The following is an 18,567-nucleotide window of genomic DNA, read 5'->3' as shown; positions in this document are numbered from 1 at the left end:
CACCTTTAAGTGAAGAATGTCCCAAGACGGTCCACCCAAGAGGCAACTCCAGATGGGTCAGTGCCTGCACAAGTTCCTCGTCCAAAGCAGGCAGCGCTCCCACCGTCAGGGCAAACGGGGTCAGCAAGGTCTGATGGCTACTGGCAGTGAGGCGATCGGCCTGGGTGACCAGCAGACGGGCCAGCCTGCAGGCCATGTTGTCCACGTAGGTCACAGATCCAGAGCCCATGGTCACCGGGGAGTAACCTTCTGAGCAGAGGCACACAGACACCGTCACCGTCTCCTGAAGCCCGTGGCCTGGACAACAAGACAGTGAAGAGTTCACCTGGAGTCTATGCGAGATGCTGTCACCTGCCTCACCGCGCTGCCTACACAGACCACATGCTCCAGGAGACCAAGGCAGAAAGGAAACGCAGCCAGTTATCTTTAAATGTCGCTGAGCCTGTGGGGCCAAAGTAAAGCCAACTCCATCTTCTTCCAGGGATGCCTGATTTAAAGCCAACCTTTACGAACTCTGAGCACTTCAGTATCTATTCTCTGAAGATTACCAGGCACTGTTACTTGGCCCTACCTTCGCCTTTTCCATCTACCCCAACCCCTGAATTCAAGGTTTGTCATCTTAAAGGTCTCTGCCCTTTTCTGCTCTCCTGTTTTTCCTCCTGAGTCACACATTTTTATGTACTTATTTAGATGACAGTTTTATGAAATAGCACAACATGGTGACCCAAGTTCACCCTCATTCCACAGAGCTCCACTGAATATGAGTTGGAGTGGGTGATGACGACTCCAGAGAAACATTTATATATATTTTTCAGTGCCCCTACCCCCTACTTCTGACAATGGCCTCTCTGTCTTTCGGGTGTTCTTAACACTCCTGTTGTGGGTGGTCACCTAATCCTGCTGTCTGTTCTTCCTCCTTACACATCTCTTCTTTCATCTTGCCAAGGTTGGTGAACTTCTGTTTTTATGCTAAATTTGGCAGAATTTCCAGGAATTAGTACCACCAAATCTCTGTAATTATGGTAATCATAGCTGGACAGAGGTGAGCATTCAGTCACCACTGGTCCCCAAGCATAAGGCTAATGAAGCAAGTCATTCCTGCTCTGCCTTACTCTCCAAAGCCTTTCCCCAAATGCAATGCGCCCAGGCCTCAAGGAACAAGAGCGTCCCAGGTTAGTAAGCAAGAACTTCTGCCATTTTCACATTGACTTTTTTTTAAGTGGTCTAATGTGCCGGCACAGAATGCAGCCCACGCATGCCCAATATGTCACACAGAAATCTGTCCTACATACTTCTGAACGGTTACCCTGGTAAAGCTGTAACCAGGGAAATGTAAGGTTCAGAGACAGGCACTGTCACCTAATGAAGGTAAAAAACCTTCACTTCTAAGCAGGCCACAATATAATAAAAAGGGTTTTCTTTAACACGCAAGGAGTGGGAAGGAGGTTCGCCCTTAAATGCAAGTAAAGGAAAAGACAAAACAAAAGTGTTGAGATTAGAAGTGGCACTTTAGTTATTTTTATTCTTTCTCTATAAAAGTCTTCATTCAAAAGTAAACCAAGAAAAGAGGGGGAAGGAAGCTCAAGGCAAGAAAGACAAAGCAAAAGGACAAAGGCAAGAGAGATGCGCAGTCAGAGTGACTATCATTAATGAGGTTTGACTTTTTGTTTTTATTGTAAAGATGGGAGTTGTTGAACCAGAGGGAGAAGTACTTAAAAGTGGCCACAGAACAACAGATGGATTCAAGCCCAGGTAGCTGAAAGGTCTTTGTACATCTCTACAGTTCTTACTACGCCTGCATTCACATGTTTACTGTCTACCTTCTTTTGGCAAGTAATAGACACCCTGCAGAAGCACTTAGAAACATGTTTTTCTCTAAAATGAGGCTAATCTTACCTATAAGAAAATTTGATGTTTCACGGTTCCCTATATGATATGATTTAAGAGTAACTCAAAGACCCACAGTTAAATAAAACTTACCAATCAACAAACAGAAACAACAAAACCCTCCCTTCCTTCAGGCAATGTCCAATTACACCTTTAGGCTAGAGCTTGACATCCCAATGTACAACCCACACCCCAGTGAAAACACAAAACAACTGTATTTGAAAGGGGCTATTAGCTCATGATAACACATTAACACGACACAGTAATTTGTCATCTGTCACCATGGTGATTGAAGAAGAAATCTGGTAGAATTACAGGTTTTAGAATATGACCCGCTGGGTGGTGGGAAGAGAAAGTTCTGGAGCCTAAGATCCAGAAAGGAAGTGTCTGGATGGACAGGGTGCCAGGTGAGGAACCCCAGCCACCAAACGGAGCAAGCAGGGGGAGGCAGACCCTGGACTGGCAGACTGGCCACAGGGAATGAGGAGGGAAAATGAAGACAGATTCAATGTCTGTCTGCCTGAGCCATCCCTGGCAATGGGACCTGGGACTACAGGAGGTGATCCCGAGACACAGTGTCACCTCCACTGGACTGCATCCAAAGCACACCCAGCCTTGAGAGGTGATGGAAGGCTAGGCTGCTCAGAGAGCTGCAGACACAGCTGGAAGAACCTGGGACATGAGCTAACCCGGCGTGAGCCCTCCTTCCATCACCCACAGACACACGCACTCTCACCCACTCATCCCTGGGAAGCACCGTTGACTTTCTCTTCTAGGCTTTCTTCCCAGCCTCTGTCCCCGGTGGGAAGATGCTCACAGACAGATTTCCCGACTGCTCGGTAAAGAAGACACCTCACCTGGAATGCTGGACTGGAGAACGTTGTCCTCTGTGCGCTCGGCAATCACCACGTGTCTCTGATGAGATCCGTTATAAATAAAGTAAAACTCAGCATCTTTAGGAAGATAGACATTTTTGTCGAACTTCGCACACACCGTCATCTGCCCCTGAAAAACGAACAAGGTGGGGCATCATCACACTTCCTCATCCTGGCTCTCAGAAACCACACAGAAAGCACCCGCGTCCACCCAGGGCGGTTTGTCACGTTCACTTCTCGTGAGAGCGCTCAAATAGTACGAATCCGTCTTTCCAACAGCAACGTTTGGGTGCTTGCTGATATACTGAAATATGAGTGTCAGAGCTGGTTTGTTCTGTTTTGAAAGTTGAAGAAGTTTAGAGTGTAGTGAAGGTTTTTTTTCTTTTTCACTTAGGGAATGTGAAAACGTGGTACTTTGTCTTTTACTCTGTTTGAATTCCTACCTGATGAGCATCATTGCTTGTATTCATTTTTTCCTCTACCTGAGATACCACCCTGGCATAAAGATTCAAAATGATTAATCTTTAGCTATGGCCTTACCCTGGACTACATACATCAGCGTCTCTTGTGAGAACCTTAAATATTTGCACACTTGTTGCCAAATAAAAAGAGCCACATGCTCCCACACTCGTGTGCCTTTTCCAGTAGCCTTTTGTCCTCTCTAAGGAATTTCCAAGTCCTCTCTCTCATCTGGCCTGGCCTCACGCTTTCTCTTGAGAGCTTCTGTTTGGAACAGAGCCCTGGTCCCAAGGACAGGTGCTGCTCCCCCCCCCCCCACCTCCCCCCCACCTCCCCACCCCCCACCCCCACCCCAAGCCACCAGGGCACACTCTGAGGAAGGAAGGAGTGAGGAGGGAGCGGGCACAGCAGGCTGGTGCTCTCCAACAGGACCATGGGGGGGGGGGGGGGGCTGGCTGTGAGGAGGGGCTACATCAGCAGTGCTTTCAAGAGAGCACCAGCGATGGAGGAGCCTGCCAGTTGATCTTGGGACTTTGGAGGATTCCGGACACTCCCTCCCCTCAAACATAAAATGGGTAATACAAAGGGGACCTCCAGGGAGAGTGTGCATTCCGCCCAGCCTGTGGGAGTGGCTGGGAAATGGAGACCAGGAGGTGGGAAGGGTTGCCCTCTTTGGAGGCCTCCAGAGCTCAGCCAGTGTGGAGCATCTGGGCTTCTGTGTCCTGGCCCAACAAAAACAAACCCACCTCCCAGCACGCCTCACCCTGGGATGCGAGGAAAGGGAACAGAGAAAGGCTATGCAGTCTCTTTCACAGCTGTTTGCCTTTGATGGATATTAGCATGTTATTCCCTAGGCTCTCAAGAGTCGGCTGATCAGTATCAAAACCAAAATCAGACTGGAGCTCCTCTTTCCAGTAACCACATGGTCAGCTCTTCTAAAATGTTAAAAATAAAAAGGCTATGTTTTTCTAGTAGTTTGAAATCCATGCCACACATGAAACATTATCTTAAATTTTGAATTGGTATAAACACAAATTGTGAAGTTCTAAAACAAGTCACCGGTTCCCAAATTTGAATGGTCCTGTCTCTGCGTGTGAGCTCGCACACACGCGCACAAACATAATCAATAGAAAGTAACATGCCAAGAAAAATCTACCATACAATAGCTTCAAAAAAAGTTCAGGAAGAGGTTCTGAAAAGCAAGAAAAACAATAACAACAGTCTGACATGACTGAGAGAGGAAACTTAGATGAAATTCCATTTCCTAAAAAAGGAAGAACAGCTTGCTTTAGTCATGCTCCTGGTTGCTAAAGGGGCTGTTAATTACTCACAGACAGAATCTGGCCCAACCTGTTGATTTTTTTTTAATAGAAAACATATTGTGTAAATAGATCAAAGTTTTTCACAGATCACAGGATATCTAGTCTATATCTATTCAAAACAATGATCATATTACTATTTTATCTGATTGGGTGAACAAGAACTGCAACTTATGAAAGAGCTTAACTACAACCCTTTTCAATGTGATCCAAGACAGTAGTTTTACAATTCAGTTATGCCTCCCGTTCAAGACCATACCATGCTTTACATTGATAAAAGAAGATAAACAACAGTCAGCTCAGAAACTACACCTGTCCATTAAAGAGAGATGTCCAGAAGTCCTGGCATTAAGAATAATATTCAGCATAAAAGGAGTTTATGATTTGCTAATCATAAAGAGATCAGAAAGACACAGTATAATTTCAAGAGGAGAAAAGGGTGTGATTTAAAAAAAAACCAACAGAGAGAGACCCAATGAGAGAGAAGAAAAGGAAGGGAGGGGAGCATGGAGATGGCAAGAGAGAAAAAGGAAGACAGGAAAGAAAATGTGAATTCATACAGCTTAACAAAAGGAAGATAAACAATCCAATCAAAAGAATGGGCAAAGGAACTAAATAGACACTTTTTGAAAAGGACATACAGAAGGCCAAGAGACATATGAAAACATGCTCAAAGTCACTAATCATCCGAGAGATGCAAATCAAACCAGCAATGCAGTATCATCTCACACCTGTCAGGATGGCAATCATCAACAAATCAACAAATGACAAATGCTAGTGAGGATGCAGAGAAAAAGGAACCCTCGTGCACAGCTGGTGGGAATGCAGACTGGTGCAACCACTGTGGAAAACAGTATGGAGTTTCCTCAAAAAACTAAAAATGAAACTCCCATTTGACCCAGTAATACCAATTCTAGGAATATATCCCAAGAAATCATAAACACCAATCAAAAAGGACATATGCACCCCTATGTTCATAGCAGCACAGTTTACAATAGCTAAGATTTGGAAACAGCCTAAGTGCCCATCAGCAGATGAGTGGATTAAAAAACTGGGATACATCTACACAATGGAATACTATGCTGCTGTAAAAAAGAAAGAACTCTTACCATTCGCAACAGCATGGGTGGACCTGGAGGACATTATGCTAAGCGAAATAAGCCAGTCAGAGAAAGATAAATATCACATGACCTCACTCACTTGTGGAATATAATGAACAAAAATAGATCCAGAGACACAGAAGCATCAAACAGACTGCCAAACCTCAGAGGGAAGGCAGGGAGTGGTGGGAGGGTGGGGGTAAGAGATCAACCAAAGGACTTGTACACATGCATATAAGCAAAACCAATGGACACAGACAGTAGGGGCATGAGGGCATGTGCTGGGGGGTGGACATGGCCGGGGAGAGGTCAATGAGGGAAAAAAGGAGATCTATATAATACTTTTTCAACAATAAAGAATTTAAATTTTTTAAAAATGTGACTATGAAAGAACATTTTCATTCAGAAAAGTTAGATAAAGTTCAAAGGTTTAAATATCGCTCCATAGGAGTTCAGCAGGAGGAATGGGCTTCTCAAATTGTGCTGAGGACCAAAGTACAACATAATCAGCCACAGGTGCCATTTTTTCACTACGATTGGGGTATTTCTCATCACTGTGGCCACTGAAAATATGCCACTTTACTTAAAGGGCCACTAATTTTATTACTGGCAAAGATAAATTGGAGTGTACAGAATTCCAGTGTGCCTCCATCATGTCTCCATCTGGATTCAATCGCATGCTTTGTTTTAAGCAATTGAAAACTGTAAACTTTGCTAAGTGAATTTGTTGGCATCAATACCAGAATCACTCTGCTTCTGCCCAGAAATAACAGAGATGTGTTATCACCTCTCTGTCAATTCACTGTATCCCAAATACAAAAACACTCAGCTATTACACTGAAACTTCTGGAAACAATAAGAGGCAAAATTATCTCCCCAAATATATCTATAAATTTAATGTACTCTAATCAAAACCCAAAGTGAATTTTTCAAATGAAACTCAACAAGCTTATTCTAAAGTTCATCTGGAAAAATAAATATACAAGACTTGAAACAAATGTTTTAAGAAAGAATGATGTTTGAGCTGAGGGAGGGGGCAGGAGGAGCCTGGAGATCAGAACTTACCTCTCAAAACATACAATGAAACCATGGAAATTTAAACAGTGCAATGGTGGCACACAGAGAGACCACAGAGAGTCCAGAAACAGATGTATGGAAATTATGTAATAAAGGTGGCATTTCAAATCAGTGGGGAAAGAATGTTCTACTCAATAAATAGTTTTGAAACAATAGCTCTCCATTAGGAAAAAAAACATTCTTCATATCAAGGAGTTAAATTCCCAATTAATGCAATATTGCACATAATTCATAAACACATAAAATTAGAAGACTATCTAACATTTTTCATTATTGCACAAAATGATAGCAATTAAAGATATCTACATTTCATCTATATGGACACCACCCTAATGTATCAACAGTTTTTCATTCTTCCTCTTTCCTTCCAGTCTTTGTTCAATGCACAGCTAAAAATTACATAGCTATACTCATGGCATAAATACACATCACATATGGTTGTGCTTTGCTCTCTTCTGTGAAAAATATTTTTCTATGTTGTTACAATCTTTGGCACTATTTTTAATTGCATTCCATCGAGTATTTGAAGCTCTGTGATTTAATAATGTACCCTATTGTACATTAAGGGTATTTGTAGCCTAACATTACAAAAAATACTATAATAAACATTTTCATGTACATTGTTTCTATGTTTTAAATCACTTTTTAGAATAAAATTCTAGAAATGGTCCAAGAATGTGAAAAATTGTCACAAATTGCAAAACTGATTTCCAAAAATGTTACATCAACTTTCATCACTACCTGTATTGGGCAAGCGTATCATTTTCATCCCAATTTTGCCAAAACTGTCTTTTTTAGTATTTCCTAAATTAACAGATAATAAACAATCCTCATTGATTTTATTCATATTTTCCATTGCCACTGAAATTTATTGCCCACTTTTATAAAAGTCTATTACTAAATGGTGCCATCCTTGTTAGTGGCCTGATTAAATTTCTACTTATAGGATTCTGGTCTTCCCTCTCTTATTCACCTTTGCCTTAGGCAGATCAAAATTTCCACTTTCCCAAGTGAACCAAGTGAGATCAGCATCAGGGTTATTCCCTTTCCCCTCGGAAGAGTGAAGGTATACCATCTACCTCCCTTCTCATGCCCAAATAAGAAGCACTCAGATACTCCTGCAAAACCTCTGAAGGCCAGGTAACATGGAAACAGGAATGACAAATGTAAACAAGAAAAGCTGAACTGAGTATAATCGTACTAAATTTACCTCAATATAAGCTCAAACAAAGAACATCCAGTAAATTACACCAGCATTGTTTTACCATCAAGCAGCCCCCTAAGAAATGTTACTTGCAAAACTTATCAGTAATTCTCAAAGACCAAGCTTTCCGCATGAAGTGCTACAACATCTACGAATTTCTTCTCAAAAGAACCAAAAAGAAATTAAATGTTTTTGCCACCTGACACTATTTCATCCAACTCTCCTGCTCCTCTCCAATGGCACTTAAGATGAAAGTGGTCCTTGACCTTGACACTGAGGTGCGCATTCTCAGTGTTTTTCCATCCATCAATAACAGTCCCCGCTCAGGATCTGGAATTGTTTAGATCCAGGAAGAAATAACAGAATGTCTTTTTTTTTTAAGGAAGGTGAACTAAAATGACCTAGAAGACTTAAGACATTTCTTTAGAAATAGCCCTTGGGGTAGGAATGGCTTCCATTTCCTAACAAGATGAAATAAAGCACATTAGGTCAATATGTTTGCTGATAACAACTAGAAAATAAAGACAGAAAAATTAAAAAGTCATTCTTAAAGAGAACTATGGAAATGAGGATAAATATAATAAAACTCCAGAAAGTGGAGAACCAGAGAAGTTATAGAAGCCAGAAAGAAAATAATTGATGACCTAAAATTCCATTACTAACAAAAATATTCTTAAAAATGAAGATGAAATTAAAATATTTAAGATAAATGCTGAGGGAATTCATTATCAGCAGGCCAGCACTAAAATACTAAAGGGCATTTACTTAAGCACAAGTAAAATTATCTCCAACAGAAACATGGAAATGCAAGAGGAAATGAGGAACAGTAAAATGGATAAATATGTGAATATAATTAATATCTAATGTACAAATGATAATTGTAATGTCAGAAGTTAAAAATATTTGTAGAACTATAATGTTGGCCAATAATGATATAAAAGGGAGATGGAATTAAAGTATCTAACAGTTTTGGAAAAGTGTTTTCTATTTATAATATATCAAATATACAAATTTTAAGCTGAGAATAACCACTGATAGAATAGTAAAATGAATGTATAATTAACAGGTTACAGAGAGAAAAAATTAAATAGAAAATATTTAATAAAAAATACAAGACAGAAGAAATAAATAACAGAAAACGTATGTCAAATAGAGAGTTCTATTAAGTCCAACTATATTAGCAATTATAGTAAATGTAAATGAACTAACTGATTCCAATACAACACCAAGACAGTCATTATGTCATTTTTTCAAAACTAGAAAACAGTAACAATACCTATATGCTGCTTACAAGAGAGACACTTAAAAAAATAACACAGAAAGCTTAAAAGTAAAAACATATACTAAGCTACACTAACCAAAACAAAGCTAGTATGGCCAAAATAATATCAGCCAGAGTAGTTTTTAAAGCAAGACATATTATGAAAGCTAAAGGAACTTTTCATCATAAGAAGTGTCAATTGAACAGGATTCTATCATAGATTAAATCTGTATGCTTCAAAATATAAAGGAAGTATGAACAAATCCAAAAGAAGAAATAGACAAATCCATGATCACAATGGGAGACTTTAGCTTGCCTCTCGCAATAGCTGATAGAACAGACAGACAAAAACTGTCAAGGACACACAATCAACACGATTGCTAATAAAAAGGAATAATTACCATAAATTAAACATGCACAGTAATATTTATTTTAAAAGGTATCCATCATTCAAAACTCTACATCAAACTCAGTTAAACAAACACAAATATTCTTGATGACTTTCACACTTGATGGAATGATTCACCGCACAGAACTGAAATAGCCTTTGTTCTGTAACACAGCTAAATTGAGCAAAACACAATTCATGGCAGAGGTCAGTAAATGACTCCAGATTCCTCACGAGACCAGAAGCAGGCTTTGAAGAGCTCCTTAGCTTGCTTCCTTTTTAAATCACTCACTCACAGATTCCATAAAAACATAGGACTCCTAGAAATTAAAAACAAGTATCTGACATTTTAAGCAAATCATAAGAGGAAATATATTGATTTGGGTATAAGAATACTTAAATTGCAATCTCTACCCTTACAGTATCCCAATATTTCTTGAGGAATAAAGGTCCTGCACTTGGTTTCAAAATAATCAAATGCAAAAATAAAAGAAGGAAGCAAACTGCAGTTAATAGTTGGACACCAGTTGGGATTTTAGTCAAAAATCAGCTAAGCATGAGTCATCACTGGGACTAAAATGCTAATTCTGCCCAAACATACACTGATGAAAATCTAGTGACTCCATGAAGAATGAGTATGGACGGTTCTCTTCCATACCTATCAGACACATCTCAGCCACGGAGTACTTTAATGTAAATACAGACTAAACTGACAACACGTTCAGAGGAAAATGACAAGGATGCCGTAGGGACTCAAAAACCATGCTGTCACATGAGGAACAATTGAAGGAACTGGGGCTGTTTTGCCAAAGAAGAAAAGACTCCTGCATAAACGGTCACGGTTGCAAATATGTGAGGGTCTGTCATGCGGACAAGGGATTAGACATGTTCTGCAGGTCCCAAGGGGAAAGCCCGAAACAATGGGGGGAAGGACAGGACACAGTTCAGGTCCACAGCGAGCGCCTTGTACGGATCAGAGATGTCCAAGGATGACAAGAATTGCTGCAGCTCAGGAGGAATAAGCACTACCAGGAAATGGTGGTTTGTTTTTGCTTTGCTTGTTTGTTTGTTCTAAGAAAGAACAGGACTAAATCTCTAGCCTTGAAAGGCTAGAACCTATGATGCCTGGTATATAATTCTACATCAGTAGCTTCCATATGAAAAAATAAATAAATGGGTGGCTCTAGATAAGTGTTTTGTGTTTTGTTTTGTTTTTAAATTAATTTCTCCCTCATTCTTTTGCTTTGGTTTCCTTCCTAGATCCTTGGATTAATGTTCAGTTTATTTCAATTATCAGCATTAGTGGTTTTCAAACTGAGATCAGGGAAACCCTAGGTCCTAAAGGAAGAATGTTAGGCATTCTAATATCCCATTTAAATTTCATTTTGAAAAATATGTTTTCGATTACTTTTAACCTAAAAATAGTGCATTTACTTAAATTTACTATTTACCAAATTTTTATACACTGACCAGCCAGCAGGTGTGGCTCAGTGGTTGAGGATCGACCCAGGAACCAAGAGGTCGCCGGTTCAATTCCAGGTCAGGGCACATGCCCGGGTTGTGGGCTTCATCCCCAGTATGGGGTGTGCAGACGGCAGCTGATTGATGATGTTCCTCTCGCATCGATGTTTCCCTCTATGCCTCTCCCTTCCTCTCTCTCAACAAAAATATATTTTAAATTTTTTTTTAATATTTTATACACTGGAGAAGACCTGAACTGCCAGGCTAACTCATTGCTCTCAGCACATTAATTAATTAATATAATAAAGTTAAACTTGGAGAATATATTTATAATAAAGTTTTTATCAAGTTTATATATTAAAGCTCTCCATGATACTTTGCTTGGAAAAAAGATTTGTATGGACTTAAAAAAAAAATTGAAGCACTATCTGCTTAGGGTCTCTAAGGCCCCAATGCTAGTTTATATTGGAAGATAAAGTTTTTTAGCTCATTTTATATTTCAGATTTCAAACAAGTTTTATATTTGCATTTCGTATTTCAAACAAGCTTTACATTTGCAACATAGTAAAGACATAATTTCAAACTCAGGTTGAACCTATGCAGATAGTAATTGTACAAGATTATTACTTAACACCTGAAGTCTAGGATGTATGTCAAACCAAGAGTTATCTGAAGATCAGTGCGGATCAGCGGACAGCACTGAACGTGCCAAACCAACACCAAGACTCTGCCAGGAATACAAGAGCCCTAGGTGTCTATGAATTGACCTCTCCTGGGCAAAGAACAGTGACACAGCTGCCTGCATTCTTACTTCAGGGTAGACCACGCTGTATTGCACAGGCTCTCTTATGAAGGTACAAAAGAAGGGAGTCCCTGGAGGAGGAAGGGCCCCCTGGGGGGGGTCAGAGGTTGCAGCTCTTCTGACAAACAACTTTGAGCAGGGGGAAGAATATTGGCCCTTTGACCCTCCCATCTATCTGACCAGCATCTGTGCCAGAACCACCCCCTTCACCCTCTATCCCCATCACACAGAGGGCACATACACACACACACTCATACACATGTGCACACACACAGCAGGCCACTCGTAAGAGCACTGAAGATTTTGCCAAGCAATGCCCCATACAAAATAAAAGAATCATGGAACCTCACTAAGAGAAGCATAGATTCAGAAATTTATAAAATATAGACTAAAAGAAGGCATAGAGCGCATCTAGATCAAAACCTTTACAAAATCTTTCCCTGACAGCGTAGAAACTGAAGGTAACCTGTTCTGGGTCCCATCACACAGCAGACCTAGGGCCAGAACTGGGTCTTTACCCTCCATCCAGTAGCCTCTGAGTCCCCCCCCCCCCCACCCAACCCCACCCCCACTGCAGTGAGCCCCTACTCCTCCTGCAGGGACTAGAAAGAACCTTTATGGAAACAAGTCAGATAGTTCCCCAACACCCACCCCCACAACACCCATAGTCCTCCACTCTCTTGTCTCTTCTTTACCTGGACTCCCATCACCTTTGTCAAACTACAGAGCATCTCAGGGCCTGCTACTCTTCCCTGCACTCATTTCCTTCTCGAATCTGCACAAGCAGGTAACAGCCAGCTGAGTCACAGCATGGTCACCAATGAAGCCAAAGAAACAAGAGAGGCAGGGCCATGAAGAAAGGCCACTGAGAGCTCAGTGCAGCCCAGCTCCAAAGCGGGCATGGAAAGAAAGACAAAGACAGGAGGATGAGGACTCTGGTGGGGAGGGAAAGAGAAAGAAGCAGCGGTGGGCCAGGGAGTGATGACAATGACTAGAGGAGAAAGAGCTGCCAAAAAAAACAAAGCAATGTGGAATTTAATTGGATCAGGAAAAGGGAAAAATGATGGAAAATAAATAGATAAATGAAAATAAGCAGAAGAGAGATATTCACGCTACCAGGAACCTCAATCTGGAAACACTTTTATAAAAAGGATGCGCATGGGGAGGAAAATGAGCTGAACATTGAAGCTGACAAAGAACATTTCATCTGATCATAATCAAGAACTAAAGGCAAAAGAAGAACTATGGAATGTGTCTCTTTGGGACACATCATAAAGGGGAGAAGGTATGTTTTGTTTTGTTTTTCAAACTACTCACATCCAACTAATCGTCACACCCCCATCTGGTAAGTCCGCCTTTCCTATGTTATATATAACAATGTAGGGATGAGGGGAGGGCACCCTCAATTCCTTTCTCATTCTCACTCCGACTTCAGAGTCGGCAATGGCTTTAGAATGCAGGATCCCAACTTCCTGACCTTGTCCTTTTCTGCCCCTTACTTAGGACTCTGAATCTTCAAGTCAATTGGATGGGGCTCTCAGACAGCAAAAAACAGGACCTACATACAGAGCTGCCAATGCTGGCTTCACCGGCATTACCATTCAACCAAAAATCGATTGGAGTCACTCCCCTTGTCCTAATTCAACACAAAGCCCGAAGTACAAGAACAACATTGGTAACAACAAACACAGGGAACAATCCCCAAAGCCTGAGCATGCCATTAGTCTTGTTAAGAATAATAATACCTCCCATTGTAATCACAAAATAAGCATAAAGAATATAGTTAACAATACTATAGTAACACTCTGTGGTGCCAGGTGGGCACTTGAATTATCTGAGGAAACACTTTGTAACCTATATGAACGTCTATCCACTGTGCTGTATACGTGAAACTAATACAAAAAAAGTGCTGAATGCTAACTGTAATAAAAATAAAATTTAAACAAGGAATAATACCATCCATTTCCTTAACACTGCACTGTTTGCAAGGCGCTTCTGATATCCTATTTGAGTCTCAGCAACCCTCAGAGACACAAACAAGTGAGGGAGTGGCCCACAGTGCCCCAGATGGCCAGACCCAGCCCTTAAGTCTCGCCATTCTTCACTCATTCATTCACTCCAGAAAGACCTTCATTTCTCTGTGACTTAATTTCCTTTCCTCATCTGTAAAATGGGATTAAGAATTAATACTCTTTCTTATATTTCAGTGAGGGTCAAATGAGATAATAAATACCTGTACCTGGTATAAAGTAAGAGTTCAGTAAGTGTTAGGAATTCTTTTTATTTTTTTATTTGTAAACTATCCTTTTTATAATAGTCAAGGTGTTAATGAATTATTTCATCCCAAATGTCTCTCAAATATCTGGCAATCTCTAGGTCCCATGGGACCTTGACAGCATTTTATGCACAGAAAGGACTAAAAAAGTTAAATGAACTTTTTGTAAACAAACAAAAAAATTGCTTCCTATTCATCACACATTTATTAAGTCCCTATTAGAGCACTTCTATACAGTGTTCTGAGAATGACAAATGCAGCAGTAAAATGAGCAAATCCCTACTCTCAAGTTTAGAGTTTTCTGCTAAGAAAACACAATAAACAAGAAAATATCAGATAATGATGATTGCTATACAGAGAATTTAAAACAGTAGAATGAAACCAAGTCCCCAGAGAACTGTCTTATTATTTTTTTATTTTTTTATTTTTTAACTAGTAGATGTACAATATTATATTAGTTTCAGATATGCCTAGGGAGTTATTTAGATTGAGTGGTCAGGCAGATCTTTGGCTGGTTTTCTTATTAATTAAATGTATGTGAAAATAAGGCTTGCAAGTTTGTTCATTTATTTGTTTTTTAAATATTTTGTTGTTTTTCAATTACAGTTGACATACAATATTACATTAGTTTCAGGTGTATAACCTCAGAGAAATGAAAATGAAGTGAATGGGAAAGATACAAAAAGTGATAGATCAGTGAAGAATACAGCAAGTATGTTAGAAACAACCAATGAGGGCTATAGCCCCCTGCCTAGACATAGATGTGAAATGAAGAGAGCTGCTCCAGTGCCTTAAACTGAGTGATAAAGTGAGAGGAGGTAGAGAGGTAACCTGACTACTGTAATAGAGAAACACTGAAAGCTGGTTGGTGTAATACAATAAAAGCTCATTTTTTGCTCATGTAATAACCCCAATGTAGTTATTGTTGCTTGGGTGACTCTCTTCCAAGTAGCCTTCCAGGGACCCAGGTTCCTGCTACCTTGTAGCTCTGTCACCTACAACACTTGAATCCCAAGTTATTCTGCTCTATTCCAGTCAAAAGGAAAACAGAATACGGAGAGCTGTCCATGCCTAAGCATGGCACTCTTCTCTTCACTCCCATTCCATTGGCAAGAACTCACCTATAAAGAGTAAATGGGAAACATTTCATAGCTTTCCATGCAACAGAAGGCAGGACTGGTTTGGTTATGGCTCAATTTCCACCATAGGCTCAGGCACAATTACAGAAAACACCTAAGAGCTAAATATGTCACTAAATCTCAAATTTGGTTTAATGAAAACTGAATAATTCTACCTTTCTCTCTCTCTCTCTCTCTCTCTCTCTCTCTCTCTCTCTCTCTCTCTCAACAATTTTACCCCAACATAGTGCCAGAAGTTGTATTCCTGCAAGTGTCCCTTAATTCAGAAAAGAGAGGAGCTGGGAAAGAATAGCTTCATCAATAAAGAATTATTTACATAATAAAGAAAAGTTTCATTATTTTAAATGTCATTCCTAATGATAAAGGATATTTCTGACACTGTAGATTAGATTATGCCATTTACCCTGGGCCTCTTGAGGTTACTCAAAAGTACAGCACAACTAATAGATACTTAAAGTTTTCCACAGGCATATGACTTTTATAATTTACTGATCAGAGAGGCACATTCATTGTTGTTCCATAACTACCCTACCAAAATCAACAACTCAAAGAGGAGTTTGCTGGCCACATGGTAACTATGGATCTTCTGAAGTACATGACAACACAGAACCCTGTCAGCCACTCTGCTAACTGTGCCAGTGTCCCAGCTATTTCCTTAAACCCGAATGAGCCTTAACATTACACGAGTCCCCTTCTCTCTGAAAAGAAATCTTTAATAGCCAAGCAAAAGCACAGCCCCAAGATTTACAATAACCTATGTTTTTAAAGATGTTTAACTGAAGAAATCCTCAAATTATAGTAAGCCCTGAAGTTATCTCATTCCAGGATAGAAATGGACTCATATTTCATTTTTAACTAGTTATATTCCCCTTCCAGACTACATACCTCCAAAACCTTTTGACCATATAATGAAAGCACATGTAATCCTCTGAGTCTATGTAAACTTGTTACCAATAATTACAGAAATTAAAGCATTCCCGCTGAAACCCAGTATGCTAAATCTTGAACACATGGAGCACGCAATTGCTAAAAATGGATTATTCTTATCACAGAGAACATCAAAAGCCTTCTACATTTCTGGATAAGAGATTTTAGTTGTTTTTTGTTTTAAAGCTTAAAGGCAGAGAAAGGGGAAAAAATAAAGAATTTCAACTGATCATTACAGTAAAAATAATCCAGTTCAAAGATTCAAACTGTCCCAAACACATTTGAGGCTGGTCTTCAACTATTTGATTAAACACACAACACAAAGTAAGTAAAAGACCCAAAGAGTCTAAACAGGTGGATACTTTTTAGGGCAGCGATGGCGAACCTTTTGAGCTCGGCGTGTCAGCATTTTGAAAAACCCTAACTTAATTCTGGTGCCGTGTCACATATAGAAATTTTTTTATCTTTGCAACCATAGTAAAACAAAGATTTATATTTTTTATTTTTATTTTATATATTTAAATGCCACATAACAAAGAAAAATCAACCAAAAAAATGAGTTCGCGTGTCACTGTTTTAGGGTAACCTCAAGAATAACTTTTTTCTTTTTCAACTCTAAAGTTGGAAGCCACTAAAGACATCCATCTTCATAGAAATTCTTCTTCACAGCAGTTTTAACCTGTTTTGACTACAGGTGCATCCAGGGACCACCTCCCTCCCCGCCGTGCTGGCCCACCTTGTTAACAGGGTGAGAAGCATTTTTATCCCCGCTCCTCTTCTGTGAGAACATACAACATGTCTGCCTGGGCAGCTTACTGTTTTAAACTCTGGGTTTAAGGATACATTGGGTAGGTTTCATTAAATTTTTATTTTACAAACTTATTAACAGAATTATAACCTACAAGTTTACATTTTTAAAACTATAAACAGCCATAAACTATAAATCATATGTATGTTAATGTCCTCACTTAAACCTCAGTAAAACTGATTTTTATCCAGGATTATACTGATGTTTTTAAAGCTACTTTTCATTGAATTCCACTGCATACCACTGTTAGGAAATATGTTTTACTCTTACAATGACACTGCAAGATGAGTTTTATAATTCCCATTTATAATGTAAGAAAATAGGACTCAGTACAAGTTAGCATGTCATGACTGGGGTTTGAGTTCAGGTCTATCTACTGCTTGCTATTATATCAAGATCAAAAAAATTGTTAGTGTGGGCCATAGGTATTTACAGGCCCACAAACACAAGCCCCAACTTATGAAGTTCCACTCTCTCTAAATAAATATATAGTCCACAGAATTTTCATGGAACTGTCTCCATAGTATAATTTGGACACCTATTGAGGAAAGGAAGGTACACCTATTGACATAATATAAAAAAGCATAATGTGATCAGTAACTAAATGAGAACTTTAATATGTTTTGACTGTGCATTGAAATAAAAGGTGGTGCAATTATGAAGAATACAAATTAAATGATTTTTAGAAATAGAAAACCTGGAGAGTGAGAATTTTTCTACCCTTCTATTGTCCTGGAGACAAGAAGGCGCAAGCAACTAACCTGAATATTTCAAACAGTCTGACGAGGCCCACAGTGGATACCGCAGCTCCCTAAAGCAGCATTTTCGACAGTCCTCCTTTACAGCCCAGGGGACATGTCCTAGTCACCCTCATTATTAGGGCATCATTCGAACACAGGCGATACTACTTATCACCATTTACCAATTCCAAGCCCAGCTCTAACTGTTTCCAATATACTAACTTATTTAACCCCACAACAATCCTTTGAGGTAGGGGTTCAATTATAACACCTATTTGACAAATGGGGAAACTGAGGCAGGGAGTGCTTAAATAATGTACCCAAGTCACACAGCTAGTTAGGAGGCTGAGCCAGGCAGCCTCCTAACCTCTCACAGTCAAGTCCTTACAGAGATGCAGTTATGCACACTGGCAATCCCTACAGGCTCTTCAAAACCCGTGACGCCAAGATGTGCCTCTAGCTATACATACCTAATGGTGAGTCAATATTTTCAGGTTCCAGTGATACTTACAAGGCCCTTCATAATGCCCAGGGCTTTCTACCATTTCCTAATGTTCTGCTCATCTTTATTACCTGTTTCCTTGACTGCACTTTGAGCTGTATAACTCACATTGTAATGCCCAGCACCATATTCTTCTTTTCTTTCTTAAGGCAAATTTACAAACCTTTGGTCAACCATCCTGCATCAAAACTGCTCCTTTAGAACACAAGGTAAGGTGCAAAGAGCAGCCACAGAAAACAACATGATTTGCAGAACACACTTAACCCAGGGCCACTTGGCAGCTCGCTCACTGACTGATCTCCTCAGGATTCCCCGTGGGAACCTTCTCTTGGCCAGAGCACTG

General features: G+C 39.9%; 1 protein-coding gene across 1 annotated transcript in view; it reads right to left on the bottom strand.

The window, feature by feature from the left end:
- The window catches only part of ARHGEF28 (Rho guanine nucleotide exchange factor 28), a 263,410-nt gene that overhangs the window by 172,040 nt on the left and 72,803 nt on the right, over window positions 1–18,567 (bottom strand). Inside the window, exons 3-4 of the mRNA XM_070412179.1 lie at window positions 2,745–2,892; window positions 4–297 (exon numbers count right to left, since the gene is read on the bottom strand). Of these exons, the coding sequence (XP_070268280.1) occupies window positions 4–297; window positions 2,745–2,892 (442 nt within the window). The remainder of the gene's footprint in view (window positions 1–3; window positions 298–2,744; window positions 2,893–18,567) is intronic.

This window comes from Myotis yumanensis, unplaced genomic scaffold, assembly GCF_028538775.1.
Source record: "Myotis yumanensis isolate MYYU_CA2020_CCGP unplaced genomic scaffold, mMyoYum1.0.hap1 SCAF_4, whole genome shotgun sequence".
NCBI classification, from domain to species: domain Eukaryota; kingdom Metazoa; phylum Chordata; class Mammalia; order Chiroptera; family Vespertilionidae; genus Myotis; species Myotis yumanensis.
Note: the sequence above shows the minus strand (reverse complement) of the source record. Positions and strands in the feature narration are given on the sequence as shown.